The sequence below is a fragment of the Falco punctatus genome, assembly GCF_963210335.1.
Source record: "Falco punctatus genome assembly, chromosome: 10".
Lineage (NCBI taxonomy): Eukaryota > Metazoa > Chordata > Aves > Falconiformes > Falconidae > Falco > Falco punctatus.
In genome coordinates, this window is record NC_137590.1 from 11,984,846 (window position 1) to 12,002,514 (window position 17,669).

Here is a 17,669-nt window from a genome sequence, read left to right on the forward strand (position 1 = left end):
GCTCTCCACGTTTCAGAAGGCTGTAATGCAGTTACATGCAGCCCTTGGGAAGGAGAGTAACACCATTACCTTGGTGAGTACCAGGCATGGACAAAGGTAGGAAAAGTGATGCAATAAAGCACAGGGAGTACAAATTCAGCACCACCCCCACCCCCCCCGTGGGCCTGATAGCCCTGATTAATCCATGAGGGATGACAGCAGTGCAGATACTGAAATATTTGGCATCCAGACAGGTACTGTGCAAGACCAGAGTCAAGAGAGGAGCTGGTAGGAAGCACCGGGCTGGCACAGTGAGGTTGGATGCCTCTCTGGCTGGCATCCTTAGCCTGGCTGCCAGCTCCAGCAATGCAGACACGTTCTTTCAATGTCTTCCACTGCTTATCTCTGTGACTAGACCGAATGCTTGTTTGCTGGTGAGACTCCATTTGTCTCCCATTTTTAAGCCTATGCTGAAGCTTTTTGTCTAACAGCTGCATTTCCTTTCTTCCCCTCTCAGATGAGATGGAGCAGTCCCCTGCAATGCGTTCTGACTACTTGGTCTCAGGGATTCGAACTCCGCCAGTGAGGAGGAACAGCAAACTGGCCACACTGGGCAGGATCTTCAAACCATGGAAGTGGCGGAAAAAGAAAAATGAAAAATTAAAGCAGACATCTGCAGGTAGGATGAGAACAAGACAGTGATGCTGCACATAGCCAAAGCTTACCTTGGGCAAAATTTGCTTACACAGGAAATGTTAATGGTGATCTGATTTAAACCTAATTCAGAGATTTCAGCATGTTGCAGATTAACAATGTTTTAGGCCAGAAAGAGCCCATATAGGCTGACTTCCTATGTAATACAATATAGTACCTTTAGAAGAAAAGGTCAAATTATGAGTGAAGCACAAACCTCAACACAGACTGCTTTTCATGGGTTGTCTCTTCTCCAAAATAGGCTACATTTATTGCCCCAAGTATCATCACCCCTTTTATTTGGGGTAGAGATTATATATGTCAGAGTAACATTATGAAAAGTGACAGGAGGAAGCCACAGCATGAAAAATGCCTTCCCTCAAGCTGCTGTCTCTGCGGTGAAGGAGCCCAGCACACAGCACTGCATGCTCTTGCTAGTCTCCAAAGATGTCCCAGAAGACCAGCAAGAAGACAAACTCACTTGCCTTTTCTTAAGATAGGGTAGTGCAATTCCCTCCACTTGCCCCAATATCCTGTGGAGTGTCACAGGGAAGGACATCGCTTCCTGAGGCAGCTCCAACATGCCATATTAAACAACATGAAAGCTCCAATATCCCTCTTACTTGCACTCAGTGTGATCAGACGGTAGGTTAGATCATAAATCTCAGCTCTACATGTGGGTGATTTTACAAAGGAAAAGGCACAAACAGGCTGACCAGTCCATGCTCCCCAAAACAACATCCTTGCAGTTCTTTCTAAGCACACAGTGGCTGAGACTAGAGGGAATTTTCCACATTGCATCTTTCTCACTCCATTATATGAATACTCTGTTGTTAACTGGTGCTGTGTTATGCTACTACTTCATGCAGTGCTGGAGAAGAAGATGACAGCACGACAAGGTCGGGATGAACTCATTAAGAAAGGCCTTCTGGAGATGATGGAACAAGGTAAGTAAAAATTCTTCGTCTGTTTTATCAAAATATTTTTCAGGACAACAGGAAACACAGAATTGCAAAAGCAGAAACCTAAAACTCAAATGTATGTACAGGAAAACCTTCAATCCAAACAGAGTGGAAAATTCAATATCTGAATTAAGCATGTCTGTCTTCACATTCCTCCCTGCTGCAATCAATCCATGCAGTTTAGTTTTTGATGGTTTACCATCCTGAATGCAACTCCATTTTTGTTTGATTTATACATGGTGCAATCTGAACTGGTATGCGTGTTTCATGCAATTACTCTAAAGCTAGCTAAATCCTACTGTCAAGAAAGTCAGATAAACCTGGTATAAATATAAACTTAAACATACAGATGCATTCAGCTAACATGTACAACCCATGAATCCAGATTTCATGGAATGATACTAATCTGATGTTTTCAACTGTCTTTCCAGTAAATCAAGTTTGTGACAAAATGTATTAGCATTCTGCCTGTTTTTCATTCACATGGAAAAGTGAAGCATTTGGTAGTGTCATTTTAAAGCTTCCCTGAACGCAAACCAGGTTTAGCAGAAGTCATTGAATGAACGATGTGTCAGAAACATGCACAAAGGACTGTGGTTCTGTATATCCCTGCTCCAAAGCCCTGACAGATTCTCAAGGGAGGCAGAGATCTGGGTGACTATTCTGCAAGATCAAGTGAGCTCCCAATGTTACAGACAACTTCCCAATTGCCATTTCCACCTAAAGAGAGATAAAAAAAGTAAATCCATCTTTCTGCTGTAAAGTTTTCAAAGTAAAGTACTGTCATGAAAAAAAGATTGGTGTTTTGAATTTGACCAATCTGATAGATAGAAATTATGCTCTTTGAAACTAATAATTGAGTTTCTTTGTATAAAACAAATGCCATGCCTATAAATAGCCTGTGGGACAATACTCAGTGATGCTATGCTGGAGTGTAACCGAGCAACTGAAGAGTCAGAAAAAGAGCATTTTATACAGGATTTTTTTTTTTTATTGCAGTAAAGCAATTTTCATATTATTTTATTGGATATATTTTAATATGAGGTTTATGTTCAAATTAAAAAAAATCGATCAAACCATCAGCTTATTCTAAAATGGAAGGTTTTAGAAAGCTCATTTCTAATTCCTGTCCATTGAACTCTTTGTGTCTCATAATTCTAGATAATTAGTTGCCCTATTAGCATATTAGCACTATTGCATAGAAAAACACACCCCATTTCTGCTAGGGGTAAGGAAGTTTCCCATAATCCATGAACTTGAAGACACGCACATCTAGAGCTTTGCAAAAGAACAGTAATATAAAACTTCTGTAGAACCCATTAAATGGTAATAATAGTAATGAAGCAATAAATATCTTTCACGCAAAAAGAACTGGCTGGGAGGAAAACAGATGTTGCTAAGTTGCAAGATGATTTTAACAAAATTATAATAGTTTATACATATAGTACAGTGAGGAGTGATGACAGGTTGTACTTTTAAAAAGGCAGCTGCAAACTGCTTACCTGTCTGCAATGAAGTTACATAGAGCTCCTATAAACATCAAATTTTCATTACCACCCTGCCACCCAGAAAGGAAAGAATGGCTAACAGTCAGTTGAAGGACACTGCAGCTGCCTGCAAGTTATTTTTCTTTACAGAGTGTTGTGAATCTCCAGGGTTGTTTTATTATATTATTAGTAGAAGCAGCTTATTAACTGGGATGAAAAATTGACCCAAATAATTCTCAGTAAATGATTAGTGCCCTACTTGGACCGAGCTGAAGTGGCAGCAGTTTCAAGGCTAAGTCCTCATTTATGCTTTAAGTTGCAATTATCAAAGCAGCAATACTATGCTAAAAGACTACAGTAAATCCTAAAATCCCGCTATTTCATCTGGCTCTACTCCACTTCCAGGGACCTGATTCCTGCTTACTTTCATAAATAGCCCAAACTTGGGATGATGCTGTAGTCTAAGAAACCTCCAGATCTGCTTCATGCATTTACATAGCTGTGTCACACTTCAGTTCTGCAGCACAAGGTCTGTCAAGCAGCATTTTGAACTGGACTGTTTGGCTCAGAGCAAACCACAACGCTAGTGCAGAATCTGCATCAATATGCAAGCAGCCCTGGGTGAAACTGTACCATCCTTGCCTTGGTGATGAGTCATCCTAACAGGTTATGTCACCCTGTCTCCTCACACAACCCAAACCCCAGCTGTCCAGACACACTGTGCAGTTGCACAGCCTGGGCCCCTTCTGTCCTTCTCTCCTTTCCAGTTCTGCTTACAGAGGGCAAATGCCAACCTGCCCTTGAAAGCTCCTGAACATGAAATACAGCTTCACTCATGGAAACCAACCTGCACTCTGTAAGAGGTCACCGGGTGCAGCGTCTGCCATACAGTGGGATTCTTTCCCAATAAAATTACAGCCCTACTTCTGATTACTTTGCAATACTCAAGACTGCTGCTTTCCTTAGTAGTGGACCTAAGGTCTGTGCTTTCTCCCGCCCTGGATGATCTCTAAAATACAGTGTTGGGACCCACTACCAATCAAAGCAGTACACCCACTATGATCAAAGTACAAGCTGATCATTTCTGATCAGAAACATCACTGTTTTAAGTCTCAGGTGCTCCTCAACAGAAATCCTTCAACAGGGTTGTCTTCTGCTTTGTCATTATTTCATTAGTCATTACACTTTCCATCGGCTGGGATCTGAAGGAACTCATGTCTCTGAGTGCAGTTGCATTGTGGCACAGCTGTCAGCAGCTTGCCTTTCCGAAGGATGTGAGGAACGTGCAAAGCAGAATTACCTTGAAAACATTTAGGGAGCTTCCCCTGATATTTCTCCCCATTGTGAGCACAAAACTTATCAGATGTACCTGTACTTACAGCACTGAGAGATAAGGGCTGCCAGTCAAATAATGAAGGCAGCTGTTAATACACTGATGATTATGTATAGGCTGCCTTCACAATGAGCTGAAATGTAGGCAATGAACTTTTTCCCCCTCCCCTTCCCGGTATCATAGCAACTGTGCTACTGCAAGGGCTATTTTAAGAACAGTAACTTTTCACCAAACGTGATTATGAGGCAGACTGAGTGAGCTCAGCGTACAAAAATACTGCATCCCTTCCGCAGCATCTCTGGGCCAAAATCTGATACCCTTACCCAAAAGCACAATAAATTATCTGCAGATTGTCCCAATAGTATTACAAAGGAGTAGTTTGTGAATCTGTGAATGCTAGCTATTTTAAATCAACGTTCAAGAAACTTGTCATGATATCATTGCAAGAAAACATAGCCCTGTCAGGAGCTTCCAGAAAGGAGTGTCTAGGGCTGAGAAATACAACTTAGGAGGTCAGGGGTGGACAGCAGACATGTCCATCGGTATGGAGCACTGGCTAGAGCAGGAAGGAATTGCTTGCTTTGGTTTGCAACAGTGATGTAGATCTTGTAAATTCTGAGAGTTGTGAAGTAAAAAGACAGTTTGTATTCCGAGGACTCTTGCCTGAATAGGAGAATACTAGAAAAGCTTCAGTCATCAAAATGCATACAGCTGCAGGGATCACTGGCACAAAAATCTTTCAGAGTAAGCAAAGGGAGCAGTTTCTAGGTCTGCATGAAGAGGGATTTGAATTTCTGATCAGCTCAGTCACACAGGACATGCTTTTCAAAGCTGAGTAACTAAAACTATGCTCAAAACCTACAGTTTGGTAGGGAATATTAGCAGCCTTGTCTTCGGTAGGGCTCTGTCATTACTGCTGGGGCAGCTGGAGAGCAGCGTGGCGGACATGGAGCCTGACAACTCAGACACATCAGACTAACCTGCGAACGCGCTGCACCATGAGCTATGCTCGTGCAAGGGATCGCCTTCTCCCAGAGCCCTCCGATTTCCCATGCTTGTGCTCATCTTCTGCACAGCAGGTGCTTCCAGAGGACAGTGGCCTTTCTGTGCGTGCACAATGCCATTTGCCCAGGCTGCTGGATGCCCACAGGAAAAGGTGCCCTGCTGAGAAAACTGGGTGGATATTAGTATCCAGATGGGCTGGTTTCCACAAGTTTTGCATTACAGATGCTTAACACTGTTAGAGATCGGATGCTGCTCTAAGACAAATCTCAGTCCCCTGAGCACTAGCAGCTTTGAGGATCACTCTTCTCCAGAGGACAGCAGGGAGTTTCAGCTTTCACTGCTCATGGTTTAGTTAAGATTAAATGGTTTGGTGTTTTAGGTACCGAAGGCAAAGCCAACACTGGTGACGATGCCACGAGAGCAACGCAGAGTGACCCTCCAGCTCCTGTGTGCCAGGCACTTGCCTCGGAAGAGGTGCAGCAAGACAGTACAACAGCAGCCACAACAAACATGACCTCGTTTGGTGAGGAGCTGCATTTGGATGAGCTGAAAGAAGATACAGGTATTGGATATAAAATGTTTTCAAAAAACTGTAAAGTGTTACAAAAATACTTCTGCTAAGCTGCTTTATGAAGGGTCAAACATGTCAGTGCAAAGGGCAGAGCACTTTGTTCAGCCCATCCCATACTAGGTTAGCAGTCAGTACTTAAAAACTGATTTTTGAGACTGCTACCAAACCGAGGGACTGCACAAAGCTTGGCTTAATGGGATTAGCTGGATTATGAGACGATCCAGTCTTGGCATGGTGCCCCTTGGTATTAGCAGTGACTGCTGTGAAGACGACACAAGCTTCTCTTAAAAGCATTTCTTAAACTTTTGTGCCAAGCCTGAGATTGTTTGTCCTGGCTTAGGAGAACAATGTCAATACACAACCCACACTGTCTGTATCATCACCCTGTCTACAACATTCTGCAAATACAAGTGAAGTTCAATATCAGGAGCACAGATAAGCTAAACCAAGCTCCTTTCATGCAACTGTGCTCCGCAGAGCTCATCTGTGACAGCAGCTCCTTGGGACCAGGGCAGCCAGGCATAACCCTGGAGGGTTTCTATTCACTTCCTGACAACCAAGAAATGCAAAGTTGCAGAGATAATGCTTTATCCTAGCTTGTGAGGACTGCCATGTAGTGATTACAGATCTTCCTCCCCTCTGGTCAATCTTTACACCTCCTCCATCTGCCCTGGTTGCCTTTTGTTCTCCATCGCACCTTGCTTCCTCTGGGGTCCCAGCCCCTTGCCATTTTCACCAAGCCCACCCCTACCTGCTGTTTGCTGAACAATGCTGCCTGTTTATGCCCTCAACTTGCTTCAGAATGCTGCCCTCAGCAGCTCAGAGTGCAAATCATTCTCTGAAGCCTTTTCCATTTATTTACTTTATCCTTTCCCACTTCCTTTTCCTCCTGTCCTTTCCATCCCCACGACTCATACAATTTTGTTCCCTTTTGCTATTTTGCTTTTACATAATATTGCTCTTCTGGCCCATTTGTAGCTCCACTCCACTCTTAATTGCTTTGACAACAGAAACTCCCCAGAAGTATCTCTCCTCATGTTTGCTCATCACAAAGATTTTTTTGTAAGCTTAATAACACCTTTCCATCACCCACCACCTTCTTCAACTACATGTGTTATCCCATCAGGAAATATCCCAAAGCACTGTTGGCTTCTAAAGAGTTATCCTTTCTTTTTTGTCTCTTAAAATACAGACAAAATAGAGAGTTGGATATAGGCAACCTCTCTTAATACATGCCCTTAATGCTCTTTTCCTTTCTCTTCAAACTCTGTCCTTTATGGCTGTGTTTGGTTTTGTTATCAACTTAAAAATTAACTGAGGCAAAACCCATTCATCTCCCTGTTCTTAGAATAATCAGATCAAGATCTTGACTAGAATCTTTCAGGTCTTTTTTTCACTCTTTTCTGAAGCATTTTATTCCATATCACTAAGGAAACTTCTCTCTGAACTTCTAATCCTTATCACCGGGACAAGCTATACTGGAAAGATGACACTAATCATGTATCATGTAGTTAACCTTATGGCTCTGCAAAACCTAGTACTATGATTTAAAATTTACCTTACACTGTGTTCAAAATTGTGTATTGAGGCTTTCAAAATCATCCCCATTTCTTATGTATTTTTCTCTAACCCTTCTTCTTTTTGTTGTCTCCCTGGCACAACCTTTCCTCTCCTGTATTTCTTTTCCTCCACTTTTTGAGGTGTCATTTTTCTATGTTCCAAAAGACAACACTGGGATTACCTTTTCCTGTCTCCCTGGTCTGGGACATTCCACTCCTATTTGTTGGAAATCTTATCTCTTTCATTGGTGGCCTCTGGATTTTAAAATAATTATTGTTGATTTAGTCTTTATGTGATGATTTATCCCTATCTCTGTATTCTAGCATTCCTGTCTCTAGTGAGTCCACTTTAAGGAATTAATTGGGTGGGATAGTTCTTTAAAATTGTCAGACTGTATTGCTAAGTTTATTATAATGTTGAATTATAACACTTGTCCTTGGGCTCAAATCCAGGCCCAGTACAGTAGGTGCCCTTCCACAAATTCATATGAATATTTGACGAGCTAGAAACAAAATGAATATATCTGCTTTATACTCAATACGGCATATTTCATCCCAATAATGTAGGAGGAAGGTCAGGAAGGGGAAGAAGAGGAAACAAAAGGAAATATTTGTCGACCTCATGTTTGGTTAATACACAGAAAAGAGTAGCCTAGGCAGAAAGAGGGCAGTTTTTCCCACCCAACCTAGCCAGTGGGCTTGGGGGCAGTCTCAAAAGCAGGATTTCTACCTAGTTGTGAGATGGCATTTTTACAAGTGGCACTCCATGAATAATTAGCTACTCTGGCAAGGAGTCTAGTGCTGAGCACTTGGAATATTTTCAGCAGGATAATATTCACTGTGTGGTATGAAATCTGTTAATAGGTTTGTGTACTCAAGACTCAGATCAGCCTTCAGCCCAAGTCAAACATGTGCTGTTGTTACCATAAACAACCACAGAAAAAACCAGAAGCAAACTGTTCTTTGCAGGGAATGTAAAATGGACATTCGTTAGACAAGAGTGCGCAATGCCAGTTTGTTTTCCTCATACCACTCTCAGAACAGGATGGAGTTCAGAAACAAAAAGATCTGTCTGACTGAGGCTGTGTGATTTGGATCCACCTCCTCTACAGGAAAAGTCCCTCTATGGCTGCTCCTCTGCATCCACGCCAAACGGCACTTCATGTCACAAGGAGGTCCACTGATTTCAGTGAAGCTACTCCCAGAAGAAAGTATCACTCCACTCAGGGGAATGCACTCAAATCTGATTAATTTTCCTATCACGTTACTAACATCTACTGGAGCTCTTAATCTTTCTGTAATGCAACCCATTAGTGACTTTATTTTTCTCTTCCACATTTTGTCTTCTATGCAGTAGGCACAAAAAAATACAAAGTGATGTCAGCCTGGAACAAAGGATTTCCATAGAAGTATATTTAAAATAAAATTATTTCCTTCTATAATTCAGGCAACTATTACATATGGCAGCTTTCCTATCAGCCCAAATTTCACAACACTTTTTGTTAACAATGCATATTTATTCTACTTTCCTGTCTTTTTTGAATAATAAATACTAATTCCTCTTCTTCTAGGCATACTCATTAATCTGTTTGTCAACAAATTAAATGCTATTATCTTGCCAGTGCTATTGTTTCCAACTGCCTAAGTGCTCTGGTGCCTCCCCATGCACTCTGAACATGAGGATGCTGAATGTTCATTAATACAGAGAGTTTGTATTCCAAACAACATAAAGCTGAGCCAAAAGATTTGTGACGTGGCAGCTGGGGGTGCCCACTGCTAGGAGTTTTATTAAGAGATGCCCTAGAATGGTTTGGAGGGAAAGGTTTAGACAATCCAGAGTGCCAGAAGGAGCAGGATTTGTCATTTATCCAGCCCAAGCAGTTTGGACATCTCTCATGCTTTGCTCTGGTGAGACCCCATCTGCAGGACTGTGTCCAGCTCTGGAGTCCTTTAGCACAGGAAAGATGTGGACCTGTTGGAGTGGGTCCACAGGAGGCCACAAAAATTATCAGAGGGCTAGAACATCTCTCCTATAAAGAAAGGCTGAGAGACTTGGTGTCACCCAGTGTGGAGAAGAGAAAGGTCTGGGGGAGACCTTATTGCAGCCTTTCAGTACTTAAAGGGGGCTGATAAGAAAGATGGGGACAGGCTTTCTTGCAGGGTCTGTTGCAATAGGGCAAAGAGTAATGGTTTTAAACTGAAAGAGGGTAGATTTAGACTAGAGATAAGGAAGAAATTTTTTACAATGTGGGTGGTGAAACACTGGAACAGGTTGCCCAGACAGGTTTTAGATGGCCCATCCCTGGAAACATTCAAGATCAGTTTGGGTTGGGCTCTGAGCCACCTGGTCTACTTGAAGATCTCCCTGCTTATTGCATGGGGATTTGGACTAGATGACCTTTAAGGGTCCTTTCTAACCCAAACCATTCTAAGATTCTATGCTGAGGAGAGACTTACTGACCTTCCCATTTGGATGAGTGCTTCACTTGCCAGGGTAAGAAAAATAACCTTCCTGGCTACTACTGAGCCTATAGTGGCTGGAAATGTAGTTTGGAGAGAGCCTGGCCATAGCTGGGGTCCTGGATCAGTCTCAGCCTCAAGCCCCTTTGTGGGTCCTCACATGAACTCAAAGGTCTTTTCCAACCTATCATTCCATGAATGATTCTATGTGCCAAGGCAGAGTTCAGGACATGTAACAGGGTGTGAGAGTCAAACAGTGAGGCACTGTGCAAGTTCAAGCACTGCCAGAGTCAGCTGGTATCTGAGCAGGTTTCAAGGATGTTAATTTTGGACTTCACTGTAATTCCACCTATGGCCTGCTTTAGCTTCAGGCCTTTCTGGATCTATTCCCCTGTGTCCTCACCACAGCCAGGTCAATTTGATGAACTGCTCAGTGATTCAGCCTGCACTAACTTGAACAGCCAAGTGCTTTTGCTATCTTTCATGAGACAATGCTGAAATGAGCACTGCTTCACCATCTCAAACTAAGGCTTTGGTGATTGAAGTTTTTCTGAAGTACTTCACCGATTCTCTGTTCCACATTAGCTGCTGAGATCGAACAGCAAATCTTTTTTATGGCAGGCTTTTCCTGGTTATCGACTTTAACCTCAGGAAAGACTCAACAGTTCTGGAGTCAGATACAGCAGGAAAAAACTTGGGATGCAAATTGAAGTCATGTATTAAATAAGATAAAAACTAAATTGCAAAAATAAATGTGCAACAAGCAATTGGAAAGTCAACTTTCATGTAATACTACCAGTTGATAATCTGTGCCCTTCGGCTGTGTGTTCCTAGCACAGAAGAGTACTCAGTTCCTAGCACAGAAGAGTACTCACTCAGTAACTGTGCCACGACAGCTGCATGCTGTAAGAAAATTCATTGCAGTTCTCAAAAGTTGCTTTGCCCTGCTGTCTTCATTATTAAAAAAAAAAAGTGAGCTAAAAAGGCTTTAGGGAAGTAAGGGATGCTCAGCAGTTTTCTCAGGAACATCAAAACTAACATTTCTATAATAACCTCATACATTTTATTCTTCACCTGCCTTGGCTGGTTGGCTATTTCACATAATAACTGTTTTCACTGTGGAAAAGTGCTTCTAGCTGTGTGCCATGTGTTCCGTTTTTCTGAATGTTCCTGGCATTGTCCCCTGGCCTATCATTATTATTAACTTCATGTTCCATTAATTTTACTCATCTTCCTACTAGCCAAGAAACCTTCAGCACCCACAGAAGAATTAGAAGATGCCAGCCTGTCAGCATCTGAAGACAGTCCACAAGCCTTACTTGTATCTGAATCCGCAGATTCCCCCCAGAAACAGACAGAAAGAAACCCAGCACAGCTTCCCAGCCCTCCATTGCTCCCAGTGCCACCACCTAAGGCAATCTCCAAAATCACAAAGAACATAACAGGTCAGTGATTACTGGTCAGTTAAAGACTTTCCCATCCCTTATGCATTGCTTGCCTACACAGGACAGGGTGTAATTTCCCCCCCACACACACACATCTTTTATTAAGCCTATTGCCACAAACCGCTTTGAATCAAGCCAGTTATACTGAATGAACAGAATGCTAATGATTTCAATGAACTGAGCGGTCTGGTTGCCTGATAACAACACACTGATATTTGTACTTCACATATTTATCTGAATCACTTGGGGGATTATTTGTTGTAAGTCTATTACACTAAACACATGTAAAACAAATGAAACCAACAGCAAACATCTGCTGAATCAGATGCTCATATTGATACGCCATAAAAGACAAGGAAGATTTAAACATTTTCATTACCTAGACTCCTACTGGATAACAGTACAACATCCAAAATCAAGTTCAAGTCAATAGGTTCTGTAGAGGTTTCTGTCTGAAGGGTTTGCAGGGTATCACAGAACACACAAGTGATACACCTGGCTCCCACAAAACAATCCTCTGTGCCAGACTTCATTGAACGTTTCAAAAGCAATTCCTCTGGACCTGATTTTCTAAAGTATTGCCAATGTTGTTACATTTTCCAACATGCTGGCACTTCAGAAAAGGTGTTAAAATGAATATGATTTTAGTTTGTTCCAATTTTTGGGCCCCCTACATATGGTAAAAGCAGTTAAAAGGGTTTTATTGCAAATTGGAATCAAGTACTGTCATCTAAATGTCAGACCTGTTGGATATTTAGACTTTTATTTGACAGCCATTATCTCAGCCCTGATTTGCATCCATACTCATCTACTGGCACAATGAATAGGGTTTTCCAAGTCAACAAAGTATCAGAGGGGCACTGCCATTTGACCACTGGGGTTCACAGAAAGTATTGAGGTTTTCAGTCTTTTTGAGGAAAACTGCAAGTATTTGTTTCCCATGGAAAACATCCATATTTTGTCCATACTTAAAAGTTGCAAGAGTTTAAGTGGGACCTGGATTCAAAATGGTATCATAATGTTCCTTGGGAGCTGCTGATCAAATTGCTCCAACATTCTGTGCTATGGGACAGGCTCTAGCCTGCCCCTCCCACCATGCAAAACAACAGGCATGACCAGGACGCCCCTTTGACAACTGATGAGAAGGCCATGCTCTCCAAGAGACATAGGCTATTTGGAAAACCTGACCCATACAGAGGGTAATGAGGTTTTACAGTCCCACCAGGCACCTCACAGCATTTTGAGTTGAGATATATACTGTGTCAGCAAAGTATTTCCTGTAACATCTAAGATATTATGAGTTTTGGTATTTCATTCTCATCTAAATTTTCCACAGAGAACTCTTAGTTTTCTCAATGAACCCAGTAACTATAGACCCTTTTTCAATAGTGATTATACATGTGTTTATTTTTGTGTGGATGTGGAGACAGTGGCAAGTTAAGACTAAACAAATACTGCCAATGAGTGAAAGGGAATACAAATGTATAGGGAGAGAGAAAGAGTGATTATGAAAGAAAAGCAAGATGAAGAGGTTGAAAAGCTCTTTTGTGTTTAGCTTTTTTCCCCCTTAGCAATGTTAGAGATACTGTTAGTAGATGAGTGAGGAATAAGCCAAGCACCAATTAATCACAGAGAGAAAGGGAACAGGGCAAGGTGCCAAGACATCACTTTGCAAGATTATTCACTGAATAGCTGTCTTTAGGACAAATAAGGTGTGATCTAAGGAAACTCTCAACTCTTAATAATGGCTCAAGCTGCAATGAGGACAAAATCGGTCCTTGACCTGTTCCAGGAACAAGCAGGTATAAATATAAAACAAAGTCTCCTCCCTTCCTGCTTTAGGGTTGAGCTGAACCCAGGGTTCTTGCTCTGAGAAAACATGGACACCCTCTCTCACTGTGCAGTGGTAGAAAGTGACTTAAGAGGTTTTTAGTTTTTCAACCCCTCAGGCCATGAGTCAATGGGCAATGACTGATCATAAATGTCCTTTGTGCATCTCCACAGCAGTGCATAATCAAAATCCCCTTGAGTGCTGAAAAAACATCTTCACTTAGCAGAGGTTGGCTGTCTCCTGGCTGCAGCAACCATCCTGATCAGTGCAGAAGGAGCTTTGGGGTGGAAAGGTGTCTCATTGCCAAGACATTGCACATTGGGCACCTAGACACTTGAAGAAATGCCCTTGTGCTTTCATACATTTCAGGTTTTAAATAGGGAAACTTCTGGACTAGCTTGACCCCTGTCTCCTGTATGCATAGGCAGATCACCAGGCTGGAGCACTTTTCCTATGATGACAGGCTGAGAGAATGGGGATTCTTCAGCCTGCAGAAGAGAAGCCTCTGGGGAGGCTACAAAACAGCCTGCCAGTACCTAAAGGGGGACTACAATAAGCTGAAGAAGGGCTTTTTTACAAGGAGGGTAGATTGAGATGAGGTATTAGGAAGAAATTCTATACTGTGAGGGTGGCAAGGCACTGGAACAGGTTGCTCAGAGAAGTGGTGGATGCCCCATCCCTGGAAGTGTTAAGGTCAGGTTGGATGGAGCTTTGAGCAACCAGATCTGGTGGAAGGTGTCCCTGCCCACGGCTGGGGGATTGGAACTAGCTGTTCTTTAAGGTCCCTTCCAACCCAAGCCATTCTATGATTCTATGAATGAATCTCTGGCCGTTGGTTAGAGTTCTGAGTTGGAGGGAGAGAAATGTGCAAAAATTTCTTCTAAAAATGAAGAAATGTTAGACCTTTCTTAGAATAAGAGAGATTTTATTGTGGATGCAACTTCCTTCAGTGAAGGATGCTTTATTTCTTACCTCAAAAATGTGAAAAAGAGACCAGGCTTAGCGTTGCCACTCTCAAATTTTTGATGTTTGAGTTTGCTCATAGTTACAGGTGCTCTTCTTCCTACTTGTGCTCTTGCTGTTGCCCTCAGTAATTCTGCTCTCCAACCTCGAGAAGCCAAGCTCTGTTTGCAGCACTACCCTTACACAGTTGTACCAGATTTCCAGCAGTGAACTTAAGAAAAGGCATATAGTTGGTAACCATTATGCAGAATTCTGGGTCTGAGAGGAAATATTTAACAACTGAAGTTAATATTCAAACCTACTTTTGTTGTCTCCAGTTTTCTAGTAAGTTACCCTGCTAATAGGAACCAAGTCCTTTTTCCATGGGTATTTCAGGATAATCCTGGCCTGAGCAGAAGCTTTTCTCTGCTATGAACTGAAGGATTTATCTCAAAAGTAAGTGAAAAAAGTGAAAATGATCTGTGAAAACAAGTTTGTACAAAAGCTGTACAAGCTGTGTCAGTTTAAATTCCTATTTAAAACACTAGGTGGCAACAAGAGGAAAGAAATACTCTTGTGTGTGACAAACTCCCATTGCCTTTCTATACTCAGACCGAGCTATTGGTGTAAAAGCCATACGCCAGAGGCTTGGGATGGAGATACACGGGAAAGGGGAAAGGAGAAGAGACCTGCAGAACAGAAAAACTAATCAGCATCTTTCTCAGGCCAGATGTTCTTAAAAGTATGAAACTACCAAATTTAAAGCCAGGGAAATGTCTACTGTGATTTGGGCTCAGGTGCTAGAAGAATGTATATATCAAAGTCTAATTTCTAAAAAAATGCTTATATTGCATAAAAATACATGAATCTGGGGGTAAAATAAGCTTAGATTGCCCCATCCTTCTTTTTTCTTCTTAGTGCTCAATACCACATCTTTCATTTGGATTTCATTTGGCAAGTTTTGTTATGCGAACATTATCTCTGTATTATAATTATTTTGGCATTTCCTCAACTGGCATACGAAAGACAGAGGTCTAAGCTGTGCAGAAATCACAGAGGAGTAGATAACAGAAATCGGTACATTTTGTCCTGACTGAGAAACACAGTGCATAAATTTTAATACAGTCTGCCAAAGTCCAGCACAGAAAGTGCTAGATTGGAAAGCCACCACAGTACAAGCCATTGGTGGTTACAAGGAACAATACTGGCAACCAAAAATACATTGGTGGGCTGGAAAAAAGGCGAACGTGATACTGTGGGAAAGAGGGGAAATGGGACAGGCATCTATTTTGCTAGCTCAAAGATCTGGGTCTATGTAGTAGTATGTGTGTTTTGAATTCAGATAGTTACTCAGCTTAACCAGTTACCTCCTAGCAAGAACAAAACATCACCATTTTCCTCTGTTCAACACAACAAATTAATTTAGTGCAGAATCTGTGTGCAAAAAAATAAGAAGGATTACACAACTTCTTATGCTCTTGTTTTTTGACAGCAGGAAGTGAAATCGATGACCCAGCCATGAAATCGCCTCCTTCTACTATTCTGAAGAATTACGTCATTGTTGGTTCCTCCCAAATCTCAGGACAAGCTGCCCTCTTCCATCCCTCTGGCCAGAAAAGTTCAGATACCCATGTCAGAGGACAGGTAACACCACCAACTGGTTCCCCTCACCTGGCTGCCGTCCACCTGCCTTTACCTCCCAGCAGAGTCATTGAAGAACTCCACAGGGCTCTGGCCACCAAACACCGGCAGGACAGGTACCTACAGCCTCTTGGCTATATGGGTGCATGAGGAGAGTTATTCCACTAAATCATTTTTCTTGGTGCATGCTTCTGGCCTGTTAGCATTTTATTTAGTCCTACAGCTTGTGTTTGCCTTCCTCTTGATGTCACTACTTTGAACATCAATCTCTGGTTAAAGTGCTTAATTTGGCAGTTAATTCAAAATATGTTCTTCCTTTATAAGGAGGCTACTGTAACATGGAAATAGGTTTTCAAACAGGTAGAATCATTTGATAGCCTTTGAACTATTGGAAAAGAAGGTCTCCCCACAAGATACCAAATTAAAGTAGCTAAGGCATATATCCTGCTCTATCTGTGCTCTACATATGAAAATGTTGCTATTGCAGTATATGTCTCTTGGCTTATACATGAGCATATACGGTATCCACTTTTAATACAAATGCTTGTGTAGGAGTACATTGGGTACTTTGTCTGGTTTTCATTATAAGCCCTCCTGTGTATTAGAGGAGGACAGAGATAACCTTTTCCATCATAGAGCTTTGGAGTTAAGTTGGTAACATTTCTTAATTCTATAACAGTTATTGTCATGGGGAATAGATTAATACAATATTATTTCCAGGCCCTGTTAAACCTTTGTCATGATTGTAAAATATCAGAACGGTAATATTTTATGCCATGTATGTTTTATATTAGAAGGATGTGCTGCGTGGGTTTTTTTAATCAGTACAGTGTAACATGTGGCTGGATATTAAAGAAATAAATTAGTCATCACCCTTCTGTACCTTATTTTTATGAAAGAGATAGGAAAGTAGATCTGTGTTAGCTGTTCTCAACACAGTCTTGAGAATGCCATCTTGCGTTGTCCCATGTTGATCTCTCTACCTTAGCCTTTACAAGCTACAAGACATTCTGCTCATTCTCATATAATGATAAGCCCTACTTGTAGCAACAGAACAGTCTTTTGTAAAAACTGGGCTGTGCATCTTCTATCCACAGCTTCCATGGAAGAGAAAGCAAAGGTTCTCCAAAAAAAAGAGTAGATGTCCGTCCATCCAGAACATCTAGCATTGAGCGCAACAAAGAAAAAGAGAACTCACTGAGTTACAGCAGTGATTCAGAAAATAAGCGGAACTCAGTTAAAGAGTCGGATGAGAACAAAGAAAATATGATCATGAACTCAGAGCTCAAGGAAGACACTGTTTTTTATCAGGATGAGGAAGTTTTGAATGACTCTGTTATTTCTGGTAAGGAAAGTCACTTATTATATTATAAAGATATGATATCGTAGCCTAATGGAATGCTCTAAACAAGGCAGCATGCAGCAGAAAATACCGAGCAGTATAAATTCCTCTATTGCCACATCAACTTTTTGCAAGGAATCCTGGTGAAAAGCTGAAGTTAAATTTGAGTCATAGTGACTGTGAACATGTTTGTCTTGGTAAGTACTTGGTAGGTACTGCATGCTATGACGATGTTTAGAGTTACATAAGTCAATATACCTATATGCTTTACCCTTTTAGGTACTTATGTACCCTTTATACCACTATATATATGAATGACAGGACTTGCAGACACATCTCACTGTCAGCAGAGAAAGCTTTCTGCACACCCAGCACCAATACTATGGACTGTTATTCCAGGGCAGTGATGGTACAGTGAA

General features: G+C 41.6%; 1 protein-coding gene across 3 annotated transcripts in view; it reads left to right on the plus strand.

The window, feature by feature from the left end:
* The window catches only part of PHACTR3 (phosphatase and actin regulator 3), a 113,659-nt gene that overhangs the window by 60,821 nt on the left and 35,169 nt on the right, over positions 1 to 17,669 (plus strand). For 2 of the 3 annotated variants that reach the window (XM_080403943.1, XM_080403941.1), the window contains exons 2-7: positions 497 to 658; positions 1,542 to 1,619; positions 5,839 to 6,021; positions 11,291 to 11,494; positions 15,760 to 16,024; positions 17,006 to 17,253. In XM_080403943.1, the coding sequence (XP_080260069.1) occupies positions 497 to 658; positions 1,542 to 1,619; positions 5,839 to 6,021; positions 11,291 to 11,494; positions 15,760 to 16,024; positions 17,006 to 17,253 (1,140 nt within the window). The remainder of the gene's footprint in view (positions 1 to 496; positions 659 to 1,541; positions 1,620 to 5,838; positions 6,022 to 11,290; positions 11,495 to 15,759; positions 16,025 to 17,005; positions 17,254 to 17,669) is intronic. The other variant, XM_080403942.1, reaches the window with a different exon arrangement.